At 42.0% G+C, this 14,693-nt stretch overlaps 1 protein-coding gene across 1 annotated transcript in view; it reads left to right on the top strand.

Annotated features, from left to right (window-relative positions):
* GALNT10 (polypeptide N-acetylgalactosaminyltransferase 10) overlaps nucleotides 1–14,693 on the top strand; it is a 90,765-nt gene that overhangs the window by 67,749 nt on the left and 8,323 nt on the right. The window contains exons 6-10 of the mRNA XM_052816629.1: nucleotides 1,316–1,499; nucleotides 2,395–2,512; nucleotides 10,865–10,972; nucleotides 12,836–13,057; nucleotides 13,801–13,917. Coding sequence (XP_052672589.1) covers nucleotides 1,316–1,499; nucleotides 2,395–2,512; nucleotides 10,865–10,972; nucleotides 12,836–13,057; nucleotides 13,801–13,917 — 749 coding nt within the window. The remainder of the gene's footprint in view (nucleotides 1–1,315; nucleotides 1,500–2,394; nucleotides 2,513–10,864; nucleotides 10,973–12,835; nucleotides 13,058–13,800; nucleotides 13,918–14,693) is intronic.

Genomic DNA, 14,693 nt, shown 5'->3' on the forward strand with positions numbered 1-14,693 from the left:
AATTTACAGCTTGCTAGAAGAGTAAACTATCGCATGGTCATTCAGCAGCTTGCGGAGAGGAATGGCTTTATGATACAGAAAAGATCTTTACATGCAGTTTTTAAGTAGCTTTTAGGGTTGTTTTTCTCCTATATAAACAATATTTAAGTTCATAGTCTGCAAGCCTGTGGAAAGTACTTCTTGTGAATGACAGCTGCTGGTATGTATTTGTAGAACATGTGCAGTCCTTTCTAAGGCAGTGAGTCCTTCATCTTTAAGGAGGTATCAGTTTTACAATGTCAGTTCTTTTCAAGGATGACTAATTGAAAGGACAGTCCCTTCTGTTTCTGGTACCTGTGTGCCTCTGGCCACTACCAAAATCCTTTACAACCCTATTGCAAGTGACCTGTCAAAGCTCTCTCTGAGGTGTGAATTTGTCAAATAAACTGTGGCAACAATAGTCAAGTGGAGATTTAAGGAAAAACTAGTCAGGTATGTCAGCAGGATTGTTGGATGGTTATACTGTTGCTTTCACTACAGTTTGTATCTGGTAATAGTGTAAAACATTTGCAGCTTCATGAGCCCTGGGGAGGGAGGACAGAATTAGCTCAAATGCCATTTAAATGAGAACACGTAGAGTATGCTTTAATTTTAAAGCATAGAAAGGATTTCTGTTAAGCGTGCACTGGAAGCTGAAACATCGTTTGTCGCCTCTGTTCTGAAAGTTAACTTCCAACAAGAGACCGTCTCAGTAATAAAGTATTTAAGAAGTTCCAGATGTTTATGCAGGAATTAATCCTGTCTTGTATTATTTGGTTGAAAGAAAATGTTGAGGGGAGGAGGTACACTTGCATTTCTTAAGCCTGCTGGGAGTAGTTATGCCATTAGTCTGAATTGCTTCCTGCCAGATTCTGGCATAGTAATTAAAGCTAGGTGGTACGATGGGTTATTGCCCTGGCTTTGAATCAGTGCAGAAAGGGTTCATATCCCGGTTGCTCGTTAAAATGAGGACTGTTCACTAAGTACAAGATTGTCTGGTTTTAGCCTGGTGGTTTAGGTATCTGTGGTAGTGTGGCTGTGTCTTTCTAATCTGCTTCTGGGTGATGGTCACTGTGGCATGTCTGGTGTTTTTAATCTCAAGTTCTAGTTTGAATATCTCAATTATTGCAGAAAAATGAGATAAATTGATAATAAATTGGAGCATCTGCCCAAAAGAGAACGAACGGGAAGCTATGTCATTCTTGGACAACTTCATATTTTGATGCTCTTTTCTGTAATTTCATGGTCAAAGGAGCCAACTGGTGCAGGTTTTCTAACATGTTTCTCCAATCTTCAGATCGCATTGCCCGAAACCGCAAGACTATCGTTTGCCCTATGATTGATGTTATTGATCATGACCACTTTGGATATGAGACTCAGGCTGGAGACGCAATGCGAGGTGCATTTGACTGGGAGATGTATTACAAGAGGATCCCTATTCCTCCTGAGTTACAGAAACTTGATCCCAGTGATCCCTTTGAGTAAGTTACCGAAATGCAGTGCGCTAAGAGCTGGCTAACAAAATAACACCCTGTTACAGGGTTGGCTTACACCTCAGTGTAGTAAAAGTCAGAAGCTGGTGTTAAGCTACTTGCTTTTTGGCAGCTGTTTGCTTTGTTGGTTTAAAAGAAATGCATTGTGTAGTAGCTGTGAATGCTCTCCTTTTCATTGCTATTTTTTGCCACCTTAATTCCCGCAGAAGTTAACATTTCATTTAAAACTGTAATGTGTAACATTTAATGTGGTCATTTATTACTGAGATCTTTCAAACATAACTTAGTATCCCTAATGCTGTGCCAAAAACAACAAACCAATGGCGGCTTATATGTCATTCCCAGGTGGGGGAAGAAGAAAACCTAGCAGAATAATTACAGCAATTTTGATGATTGCAGTGCATTGCAGAAGTAAATCTGAGATCAAGTTATGTTCTGCTGTTGCTGTGCTTGCCAACTTTGAGACAGTTATGCTGTCCTTTATACTTCTGCAGTGTTTAAAAAAAATCCCAACAGAACACTTTTTGAGGTCAAGCTCAATGACTTGATCATACTACTGAGATGGAGCACCACATGTGCAGCATATGGATCCCTCTGGGAGAGGTTATGGCCTGTCACTTAATGGTGAACTCTTTTGCCTGTTTGGAGGAGAGGCATTGACTGGTTCTGAAGGGAGCCTAGTCTGGTCCTCCTCATTTGCAAGTGGGAAATTAGTAGATAATGCAAAAACAACTGTTTGATGCTCTGACAGGGTTGCAAAGGCACCGGGAACACTGGGCGGTGGAAAGAATATTTGTCAAATCTTGCTTTGTTTTTTAAATGTTTAGCTAGAGATCTGTATCTTTGAATGTGCTTGTAATATGGAGTCTGGTTTTTCCTTAAGGTCTCCTGTAATGGCTGGAGGACTGTTTGCAGTCGATAGAAAGTGGTTCTGGGAGCTGGGAGGGTATGATGCAGGTCTGGAGATATGGGGAGGAGAGCAGTATGAAATATCCTTTAAGGTGAGCTACGTTCTCTGGAAATTACTTTTGTTTTGAAAAGTAAGAATTGTTCTGAGGCGCAGAACGTGAATGATCTATCTTGTCCTTGCTTTTGCGTGTGACTGAAGGTGAAAGAGCTGGGAGCAGTAAGATAGTACACAGAAGAAACAGCGATGCTGTGAGCAGCCATTTGTGAGGGTCAGTTTTGGAGCGTGATTAGCTGGGGTGCCCCTGTTCTGTGGTCACAGCGTCAGATGCATGCGCTGTTCCCAGCAAGGGTAAGTCAGCTTGTGTGGAGCTCTCTGAGTGTTAGGCTTCTCAGTACTCACCCTGGCAAGGTGATGAAATATTCTCCTTCTTGAGGGAAGAAGGATTCAGGCAGCTCAGGGTTTGCCCAGTTGAGTACCTTAGTCCTGAGCTTGAGTTCCCAGAGATGAGTGTAACTTACTGTCTATAGTCAATCCATCTGACTCCTGGCTGCAAGGAACTGAGACTATTAATTGCCCTGTAAGAAATCCTCAACAGTTGGAATAATAACACTGTTGCTGGCAGTGACTTCAGATCATTATTTGCCTGGCATGGGGACAATTCTGTTACTGATTGACCAAGTTGTTCAGTTGAGGGCTTTAAAATAAGAGTTAGCCAGCTGACCAAAAATGGTACTAATAGTAACAAGTCACTGTGACCCACGAAGACCGCTGGCACCTGTGTTATCTTGGAATATGGCACTCTGAAATCCATTCTAGGAAACCCACTGGAATGTCCTAGACCACTGAAGACAGGTGGCTGGTCTTCTCTTCAGTGGTGAGAATCCTTTCCATAGCCTGGAGGGAATTAAGTAAAGATTTCTACGTTAAACAGTGGGCCATCGTGTGGTTTCTCTTTCAGAGTTTGAATGTATAATCTTATAGGTGTCCGGATGCCACTGACTAAGCTAGGTAACCTCAGCACGGGGCTAGAAGATGGCAGCAGTGCTAATGTAGTGCACAGTTTAGCTTCAGCAGCTAAAATTCCTCGTGTCTCCCCTGGCAAACAAGTCATGGCTAATCTCTTACAAAACAGATTCCTAAATCTCAAAGCCTCTGTACAATTCAAAGGCATACCAAACTATATTCAGCAGGGCGTATTACTGTACATACACACCGTGTACTACTGTACAGCAAACAATGGAAGAAAATACGTTGTTTTCAAGACAATGTATTTTCTTCCATTGTTTGCTCACAAAAACCCCTAAATAATAAAGTCACACTGGAGGTCCCTTGTCCTCTGTAATGGTAGCAGGAAGGGAGGGACGGGGACACCCTCTTTGGAGATGTCATTACAATTAGAGCCATTTATTCTTTGTGTGGCATGTAATGAAATTGTGTAACAATGTCATTCTCTGCTGGAGGGGCAGTGGCAGTATTCAGCCTCTTGGCCCTTTTTGAAAATGCTCGTTTCCAAGAGTGATGACAGTGGCTGGGCAAGCCCTTTGTCTCTAATGCCACAGCAGACAGTCATACTGCTTGATCTGCAGGAAGTAAGACTACTTCATTCATCTGTTTGCTTATCCTCTCTGAAACACGCTGTGGTTTATTTCAGTCCAGAGATAGCAATTTATGGAGGGATAAATTTGCTTTAATTAATCTCTGCAAAGACCCCCTTTTTTCTTTCATCGTGCAACAGAAAAATGAAGTTTTAACTGAAAGAGGCTCAGTGTATTTTCAGAAATTAAGATAAATTGATACATTCATCTGTGGCTGATAGATTTAATAATTCTGCTGGAATTGCAAGAAAAGAAGGTTTGTTCATAGAATTTATGAAGCTATGACATTTCCTGGCGAGCTTAGAGCTACGTTTTTACCTTTAGAAGCAGACTGAGATTTTGTAGTTAAAGGGGCACTGCCAAATAATTTAAAGCCCTGGGTTTAGATGTGTGGTACCTGCTTTCACATTATTTATTATCTAATGGGAATTCAGATTCTAAGCATGCCAAACTTACAGCCCGACTTTAACAAAGAATCCGTTCCTGTGCCTGGGAGTTGTGGGTGCAGGTACTCTTTTGTACTGCTGATCTTTGATCCATTGCATCAGATCTGGCCTTCTCGAGCCCCACCAGGAGTAGTTTTTTTGTTTGCTTGTTGGTTTTTTTTTTTCCTTAAGCATATTCTTTTTTGGCCATGTATGGACTGTGCTTTACATTTTTTTGCCTTTATTTTAAAATCCAGGCCTCTGTTGCTGAGAGACTGGCAATAAACAAGTTTATTTAGGAGCTTCTTGCCTTTCTGTTTTGAGCTCATATATTTCTGTCATCAGCTGGCTCTGCTTCCTTCTGAGAAGAAACTTCCAGGCTGAAGGCAAGCCAACAGAGAAACCATCAGTGTTTAGCACCTCAGAAAACATTTAGCCAGAGGATGGATCAAACTCTATTAATAGAAGCTTTGCTTCTTGTATGAAATGTGTACACCAAACATCACTAGAAAACATAGCATATTGGAGGGGAAAAAAAACTTTAGGTGAACTTTAAATTAGAAACAAACTTTCTAACACTAACTGCTGGTTTGTAGTTTTCTGGGTCTTCTCAGTCCCTTAAAACACAAATTTCTAGATTAGAAATGAAGGAGTCGATCTATCTGTTCCATATTCAAGCAGAAAACACGTGATTCTTCCCTCTCTTGACCTGTGTATATCCAGAATAGCTCAGTGCTGATAACCCAGTACTTCTACAAGTCAGGGGTTGTCTTCTTTCAGGTCATCATCAGATGCAACAGGAAGATTGCAGACTTGAATTTTAGTTGCAGGCGTTACACTTGTTCAAATGAGCCTCATTTTTTCATGAACCGTGCTTGCAGAATGCTCCAGGTGAACTGCTCTGCAGATCTGTGTGGTGTAAGACCCATTCTCCTCCATCTCAGTGGATTACCAGATGCTGACCTTTGAGTACATTCTTGTATTTTGAAGAAAGGGTGAACAAGCATGCACAGCTATTTCTGTGTGGCACTTGTTACCTTTCCTTTCTGCTGCCCCTAACTCTGTAGTTATTACAGCTTTAGTTTCTCTGTTTGGTGGATTTCATTGAGCTTTTTTTTTTTGGCTTTTTTTTTGGGGGGGGGAGTCACTTCCATACCTCTCCTCTCTTACAGTTTTTCCTGGTCTTTTGTATCTTTCTGCAATGATGTGAACAAAACTGAATACTTTACCCAAAGTGACAATGTGTCTTTCCTCTTCTAAACACAACTTAATAGCTCTGATTTTCTGAATGCTCCTGCATACTCAACAAATACCTAAATTCTGCTGCCTAGGTAACCACTTCGTTTTCTTTGAGATTAATGTATCTAATTTGGACGGTATATATGAAGCATTTAAACTGTTCCTTTCTGCAAATGCTACTTTATACAGCACTTATCTACGCTCACTTTTATTTGCAATCATGTTGCCTCTTTTCCAATATTTTTGTGGCTTCTGTTCTGTTTGGCTTACGTAACCTTCACTAAACTGCTTCACACCTTTCTTCCATAAATATATAGTCTCTGATTTTTTGAGTATGGGGAAACAGAAGAGGAAAAACATGATGTCTCTGACTTGTATAGGCATAAATATAGAGGTACTCCGTACCTCAGATCTTTAGTGGTGCGGTTCTCAATCTTTTAACTGTACATTGTACTTCAAGAACAAAGAATGAGAATTCCAAATGTCCCTCCCTAGGTGATAGATCATTTCAGTTTTAGAAATGTTTGTCTTGTAATTTAGAGATTGCAAAGCCTTCATAAAATTCAAAGGGCTTGGTGCAAACAAGCCATATCGACAGTTTCCCTGAAAAGAACAATTAAGGGGGAGGCAAAAGAGATGGGTAATACTCGTGGTCTTCACTCGTTGCTTCAGCAATTGGAAATGTCCACTGTACTTATTCTGGTGATCATACATCATTGCATTTTTCCAGATCCTTTTCCCAAAGCATGAACATGGATTGCTTCTCCATAGCATAAAACACGTTGCATGCTTTCCAACAAATCAAAGTGCTCCATAGCTTCTGTTTGCATATCTAATGCATGCAACTCCTTTGCCCCATGTCAGCAGCACATTTCTGATTCACATTTTGCCACTGGCCTCCTGGCAGGTGCATAGTTAGGGTGCAGCTGCCAAGGGATCACTTCTGACAGCATCTCTAGTTGTATCGCTGAAATTAGTGCTGATTGTGATCCTCCACTGCTTATTCCAGGCACATAGTCACACCACTTTCCAGCAGCTCACGTTTGCCCACACTGAAACAGGCCAGGCATTCTGCTGCTTTTTTTTGTGGGGGATTTTTTTTTAAGCCAGCACATGCTGCTTAATTCTAAGGCGCTCAGCTGCAGTACAGGCTGGCTTCTTTCTCCCTTCCTATCTGGTGATGCAGAGATCAGTTTCAGACCATTGACTTGAATTTTTGGCCTCTGTTCATCCTATGTGCTCGGTTCAGGTTCCAGAGTAGCCTCCCACCAAGCAGCAGTAGGAAAGTGGAGCCCTCCACTCTCTGAAATGTGATTATTCGAAAGTGCTGTCATTACTCTAAAAATGCTCCAGACGGTAAGGAGGGGCCATGCTGGTGTATGTTGTGTGAGAGAAGGCATTGTGCAAACACATAGATCCCGGTGCCTTTTGAGCTACCTTAATCTTCTATAGAGCAGTAAGTCCCAGCTGCAACAGCAGCTGATGCTTACAATACAGAGGATTACAATTTTCCTGAATTATTGGTTGCCCTTGCTTTCATTGTCTCACCTACCTTGTTATGCAGAGAACCCCCTTGACTTATCTACTCTGCTCTTTTCTTCCCACCTTTCAGTGGGTGCTCAGACAACCAGCCAGCTTCTCTCCATTAGTCCATCGCATGGTCTTTATTTCTGTTGTGGCTTGCAGAAGCAGCTTTCTTTTCAAGGCTTGGCTCTCTCCTTTGTGTTTTTTCCCCTCTCTTGGGAAGCATTGGCTCATTATGGTGCAGTCTCTGGAAACCATAAACCTTGTATACCCAGATAATTTGTGTTCACACACCAACTGCAGTGTTGTATGGTGTGTTTGAGAGGAGAGGTTCAGCTGTCTTACGTGACATTGTTTTCTGAAATAGCAGAAAGGGAATCGGATCAGCATAACATTCCCATGTAGAGAATAGGTGGCATATTATCTTGTGCTTTCATAGCACACTAGCTGAGTCAAAGGCTCTTGAGTTGCTTTATGAATATGGAGTTACAGCTCTCCAGGCCACTGACAAGATGGAAGTAATATCACCCACGTTGTTATTTTACTCCCCTTGTATATGGTTTTATTATTAGGATGAGATTGTGGCCTTAGAAGAATTTGTTGCAGTATGCCCATTGACCTCAGTGTAGCCAGATTTTCTCTTAATTCTAGCAGATCTGTCAGCTGCTAGATTCCTAGCTCAAAGTCTAGATTGGTAAAATTGTGCCTGAGAAGGAAGAGAAATTTCCTGTTCCCTTCTAATGAGATCTGATTAGATCATTTTATAAAGCACTGCCTTCCTGACCAGCTTTAATTCTTGTTCTTATGGCATTCTAGTAAATGGCTGATTGAAATTGAGTGCATCAAGTTCAGGCTCCAATGTTTACTGTCGTGTCAGCCAGGGAGATGAGGCACCATCTCACCCTTCTGTAAAACATCAAGAAGAAGAAACTGGCTCCCCTGGCCTAAGAACACAGTGAGTGACAGTCACTGTTACCGTGATGGCACAAGGTGCTGCCCCACAGAACAGCGGTGTTTCAGCTGTTTGACAGCGCTGTATTTTTAGCAGTGGTGTGTCATGCCTGTGAACTGTACCCTTGTTTAAAAACAACCAAATATCTCTAACCGAGTGGAAGCCTTCCCTCAGCTATTTTGGGTTTGCTTCACTTGCAGTTATTCCTTGACAGACCCTTGAATGTGATTCCCCTGACCTTTAACTCTAGCCTTCTAATGCTTTTGTTAGCTGTGTTTTACCAATGCATGTCATGCTCTTTCCCTCTCCCCCGTCTTCCAGTTTTATAGATAAGGACTGGTAATTGTCTTTATGGAGGTTGTAATGAGTTCTGTCACCACACAAAGAAGCTCACTAATAAAATAAATCAAAGCAGCAATGAATGAATGGAAAGCATGCTTTTAAAATTAGATTTGTACTGCAAGTGCAATACTGTCACTTGCAGCATAAGACAATGTTAAAAAGGCACTGAGTTGGCAGAGTACCTTGAAAGGGTCACTGAGCTTTGCTAGCAGGAATTAGGAAGCTTTCCATTGCTTCCATGCAGCACTGGTAACTGCAGCATCATTTGGGAGTAAATATCTTAAAGCATGATTAGCAAAAGAGCACGTAAAACTGATCTTAGATTTTACTTGTTCCGTAACTCAGTTAAGTAGCTTTTCTTATCGTATCGTTACATGTGTTTATGTAATGTTGTCTTCTGTGCCTGGAGTCTTGTACCAGCTTGGAGCTCTTGGCCCCACATATCATCAGTTCTGTCTAGCTTACCATACCCCCTGCCTCTCCGATGTACCAGTCGGTAGATAAATGCTGTCTGTATCACTGCTTCACAAGATCTTAAAAGGACAGTGCTCCCCTCTCTATCTGCATATTTACTGCAGGGGTCTGTTTCTCCTGTTCCTTGGGGAAGTTGTGTTTTCAGAGGAGATGTGTATTCACGGTGGCCTGACTGAAAGCCTTTCCTTGGAGATCAGGGGCAGGTGAGGCATCCTGTGGGCAGGCAGCAAGGATAACAAGCTGGCGTTTTCATTCAGGCTTGTGTTACACTAAAATGCAGCTGTGTGTGAACCAACAGGGCTTTTGTGATGCAGGGTGCAGTGCACAAGGTAAGAATACGGGTTGTTGAGGAGTCTGTGTCTGTGCAACTGAGCCCTAGGCTTCTTCAGTGGTTCCTGCAGTTCTTTATAGTTCCCAGATCTGTTGCAGCTCTTACAGCCTTGTACAAGCCATTTCTGTCGTAGAACACAAAACATCCCCAAATTCTTGTTTTCTCAGTCTACCTGTTAATTTCCTAGTAGAGAAATCACACTGTGGTCCTCTGCAGCAAAAAGCACAGCAGCTACAGAATAAGAAGCATTTCTAATTTCACTAGAAACTTCACAGAAGCTGAGCGCTAGTTTCTTTTTTCATCTTCGTCTCTTCTGTACCAGCCTCTCAAGACACAGCAGGGACAAAAGGAATGAAATTCTGTAGAAAGTTGACAAACACTCCTTCTTCTTGTCTCTCTCACCATAACGACATGTAATTAAGTACCTTGAACTTTAGAAGTTGCCTGTGAAAAATATTCCTCTAACTGAGAGCAACCAACCTCCATTAAGTTATACGCAGTCAGCAAATGACTGTAATTATTAGGGCCAGTAGACAGAGCTGAAACTCCAGAGGACTTTAGTGTCAGAGCTAATAATTATGCAGCAGCCTTGGCCAAATATTTCTCTTCCGAGCTAAGTATTTAATATTGTCGCTGTAGAATATTAATGGAACTGCCTGCTAAGTGTGAAGCTGTTGACTAAGCTCATTGTACAGTGAACTGCGGTGGCTCAAATTAGCCACAGTGAATGGAGGGATCAAGAACACCGCATCAGCCTGCAGCACCAGCGGACCTTCTTAAATACTGCTGTCTGCAGGGCATTAACATAAGATCTGGGGACAAAATGAAGGGCAAGACAGTGTCGTGCTTCAAGAATTCAGAAAGTCATTTGTTTTGCATACTGAAGGATACTTTTTCTTTAAGTATTGATTAGATATCTCTGGGAAGCACGTATGAATATATTTCTTAAATCTAATGAAGTAGATTGGCTGGTTCAGAGAACACCTCCTTTGGTTTCACTTGGACAAAATTATTACATCCATGCTATAAATAAGGAATAAAAGTAACTTGTTGCAGAGTGTTGGCATAGAGTGAAATCTTCCCAGATGTGGAAAGAAACTTCTGGGCCTAATCTAGACATTAACCAAGCATCAAGGTAGTCATCTTCAACTAGCAGTGTGTTCCAGTGACTTTCTGAGGGCTTTTTTAAAGCTAATTATGTTTTCACCAGGCAGGGATTTCTACTTAATTGTAAGGCTGCAAAAGCAATGAGTGCATGTCAGCAATGAAACCATATGAGAGCAGTGATAACCACAGGAAAAAGTAGCAGTTTCTTCTGGTTTCTGGCACTTGAACAGGCTCATGAATTCCCTGGAGTGTTTTGTGTAACACATGACCTGTACTATAGAGACAGCCTCCCTTTTACAGCAGTGTAAACCCAGGTCTTATACGGCAGTCCAGTTTAACTATTGTGGTTACTATTGGTGTAATAACTTGTATCAATTTAAAGTGTGCTGTGTGCTGTTCTCTGGGTGCTTGGATTTTTTTTCTGTTCTTTTCTCTAAAGAATGCTGTTCCACAGGTATGGATGTGTGGGGGTCGCATGGAGGACATCCCTTGCTCTAGAGTTGGTCATATCTACAGAAAATATGTTCCGTACAAGGTTCCAACAGGAGTCAGCCTGGCAAGAGTAAGTGGCAATGGCATTTCCCCATGATGGATGTCTGACTGCAATGTGACCATGCTGTTGCCCACAATAGGAGGCAAATGTAGGCTTTGTAGTCCATAAATTGTACTCGTACAGTGGTCAAATTGGGCAGTTTTGCAGTGGTGGATGTGTAGCACAAGGGGAAGAGAGCCTAGGGGAGCTGCAGACTCATGTGCAGACATCAGCCATGTTCCAGACATCAGCCATTGCTAGGTGTTGGAAAGGGACTTTGCGATCAGGCACTGGCTATGGAATCACCAATAAAAACAAGATACGGCTTTATTTGTATAGTACTTCAGTCGTTTTATAGCTGTGCTTTCCAAAATCAGCAGGCTTCAGTGTGGTGATTTTGTTTTGGTGATTGAAAGACCTCTCAACTTCAAGCATCACAGACCACCGAATGAGCAAGCTGTAATTTTCCACAATGGAATGTTCTGTGCCATCTTATTTCTTAATCTAGTGTAGCCCAAAGAGGGAAGAGCTTTTGCCTATCATGCACTAGGCTTCTCCAGTTAATTTCCAAATTGAGAAGGGATTGCATTGCCCTCTGGTGGGAGAAAAAAAATAGGAGCAAGAAGGCTGCAAAACTAAAAAATGCAAAAAGTTACCCTGCTGTTCTGCAGTCTTATGGCTTGCACAGTGTTAAAATGTTTCCCAGTTTAATAGCATCGCCCTAGTTATAGATTTGGATTTATTACTCAGCCCAGCAATGACCTGTCAGAGCGATAGAGTGCTCTCCTGTTGTGCCATCTCTTCAAGAAGGAGCTATATTTCTTTTGATTCAGTATTTTGCTCTTGCATACTCCCACAGTGCTGGAAGGAGATGGCAGACAGGTGTAGGGAAGGCTGTTTCTTGGCATCTAAGATCATACAGTCACCTTGAGGTGAGCACCTGCTCTTGTTGCGCGTAGGCTACGTTTAGAGCAAGGTCAGCACACTGATCATTCTTAACATTTGAATTCTTTTGGTAGTAAATGACCACTGCTGGACTGACCACCTTCATGCATGGTGGGCCGTGCTGTTGGGTTGCTGAAGTCATGACTGCATATGGCATGTTACTGTGTGGCACCAAGAATGTACCTGAAGTTGCCAGAGAACAGTCCAAGGTCCAATGGTCTCTTGAGTGTGTTGTGAGAAGCAGTAGGGCGGGTATCTCGAGAGGGTGGTTTTCACTGCTGTTTTGGAATTACACAGTAGATTAAGCTTTACAGCGATATGTGAAATATACTGCTGCCAGCAAGTAAACCCTTTGCTTCTATTCTGAAGGGTCATCACCTTGAAAGTTCCATATTCCTGCGGTATCTCAGAGTTTCTCTTAAACAGCTTTTTACCCAAGAAAACAGAAAAAGAGTGGTAAGAAAGAATATTGTGAACTGAAGCTTTCCAGAAGGGAGTACTGCAAATCCCATTCCTAGATGGATATAAAAGATGCAATAAGAAGGATTTAAGAAAGCAGCTTTTTGTCAGGGACCTTTGAATGTCCAGTGGTATTTACCAGCATCATTTTCTGACTAGCGTCTTTACAGGAAAAAAAGGAAAAGGAAAAAAAAAAACTAACTTTTGATTAATGTTGTTTTTCTTAGCCACAAGGAACAAGATATAATGGCCAAGTGCCAGGATTCTGTTTTGACCTCAGCTGAAAATATCTTTCTAAAAGTCCCTTGGAACTAGAAAATGATAAAAATAATCTTCGTCCTGAAGGTGGAGAGAAAGAGTGGATGTGAATGAAAATCCTTTCTGAGCAAAAACACAAGAGCTGTTCTGAATGCTAATGTCAGTAGTTTGTGCAGAGTGTTCTCAGGTGTTTTTCCCTCTCATTTTCACACGTGGCTGTTACCCACACAGAACTTGAAGCGGGTGGCTGAGGTGTGGATGGACGAATATGCAGAGTACATATACCAGCGTAGACCAGAGTACCGGCATCTTTCTGCAGGGGATGTCGCAGCTCAGAAGGAACTTCGCAACAATCTCAACTGCAAAAGCTTCAAGTGGTTCATGAATGAGGTCGCGTGGGACTTGCCAAAGTTTTACCCACCAGTGGAACCTCCAGCAGCTGCCTGGGGAGAGGCAAGTTTGTGCTCTGGTATCTGCAGTGGGCAAACAGGCTGTGGTTTGTTTTTCTTAAAGTTGCCTTACCCATGTGCTCCAGTACCAGTTTGCTGTGAGTAAGGTAGCAAGCGAGTGTTTAAGGATCCTGCTTAATATATTTCAAAGACCAGAACTTCTCTACCATTATATTGGCCTGATCAAAGAAGTCAGTTAGGCAGCCATTTCTACTAATGCACAGCTACAAAGAGAATAGAGACTTGGCTTGCTCTGCATGTTGCATATTTAGTAGAAGGCAGAACATGCCAACAGGGAGGACTAGGGAGAGACAGCAGCTGAGCAATAGTAGAAATTTTGTATTTCCAAAAGGCTACACAACTGTATTGAGCTACTCTCTTCCTTAGCTTTCCCATCTGAAAGCCAGGAAAACCATCCCTGTTTTTGAAAGTCAGCTGTGTTCTGGGAAAAGAATCAACCCAGGAGTGAAGTCATGGATTGTTACACACAACAACATAGTGGGCTCTGCAGTCCTGTAGCTAATGGGTTTTGCTGTGTCCTGGTGGTTATTGTACAGCTGGCAATGGGTCCCATTTTGAGTTCCTGTGCTTTTTTTCTAGTTGTTATCTGCCAGCTCAGATAGATAGTTAAGTGAGGAATCTTAAAACTGTCTTCATGCAAATACTGCCACTATTTGAGGCAATTTAAGCCTTCTTTCCTGTCACTTGATAAGAGTAGGAGATTCAGTGACTAATTTACTATTTCAGATACGCAATGTAGGAACTGGACTGTGTGTGGATACTAAGCATGGAGCCCTGGGATCCCCACTGAGGCTGGAAAATTGTGTGAAGGACAGAGGAGAGGCAGCGTGGAACAACGTGCAGGTAACAGTCCCTCTGATAAATCATCAGCCCCTAAATAAATTTGGGGAGGGAGAAGTTGTAAGAACAAATGTTTGAGAAGGAAGGCCGTTGCAGAACTCTGTCAGGTAAACAGAAGGAGCTGTGCACCCTAAGGCTCAAGTGCTAATTATACATGATGGGCTTGTAGCAGGATGTGGCTTGTACTTGTGGCAGGGTCTGGAGCCTAGTAGACTTTGTGCGGAGCTTTTACCTCTGCTTTGAAGTTCTCAGAGCAAACAAAAGAAAATACAAGAAAACAATATGCCAAAATAATAAACCAGTAACAAGGCAGCTGTAATATGTAACAAAGTGAATATTAACTTCAAAGGTTGTACTGAAAGAAGTGATAGAGGAGCATCATGCATATTAATGAACCTGCAGGAGCATTCAATAACGGCTTACTATCATCCTTCTGACAGGAGGCAAATGCATTATAAACACCCAACCATTGCTGGAGAGAGATGAAACTGGCCAGGCTATAGATTCACCCTCTCAACATATAAGGTGCCAGAAATGACAGCTTTATTGTCACAGAAGGGAGGGAAATATTAGTTTGTCTAAACTGTAGCAGCTGAGCTGAGAAAAGATCAAGAAAACAATGCCTCTATTACAGAGCCATGCATAACTCTTCAGGGGAATGGCTTCAGTAGTAGGAGACAGAGGGTTGTTGCATATCAATTTTGATGCATGAAAACTAGAAACAAAACCAATTTACTCAGGCACAGTCCAAAACTAAGCTTCTGTTGTGTCAGGAGGAT

Source organism: Harpia harpyja, chromosome 20, assembly GCF_026419915.1.
Source record: "Harpia harpyja isolate bHarHar1 chromosome 20, bHarHar1 primary haplotype, whole genome shotgun sequence".
NCBI lineage: Eukaryota > Metazoa > Chordata > Aves > Accipitriformes > Accipitridae > Harpia > Harpia harpyja.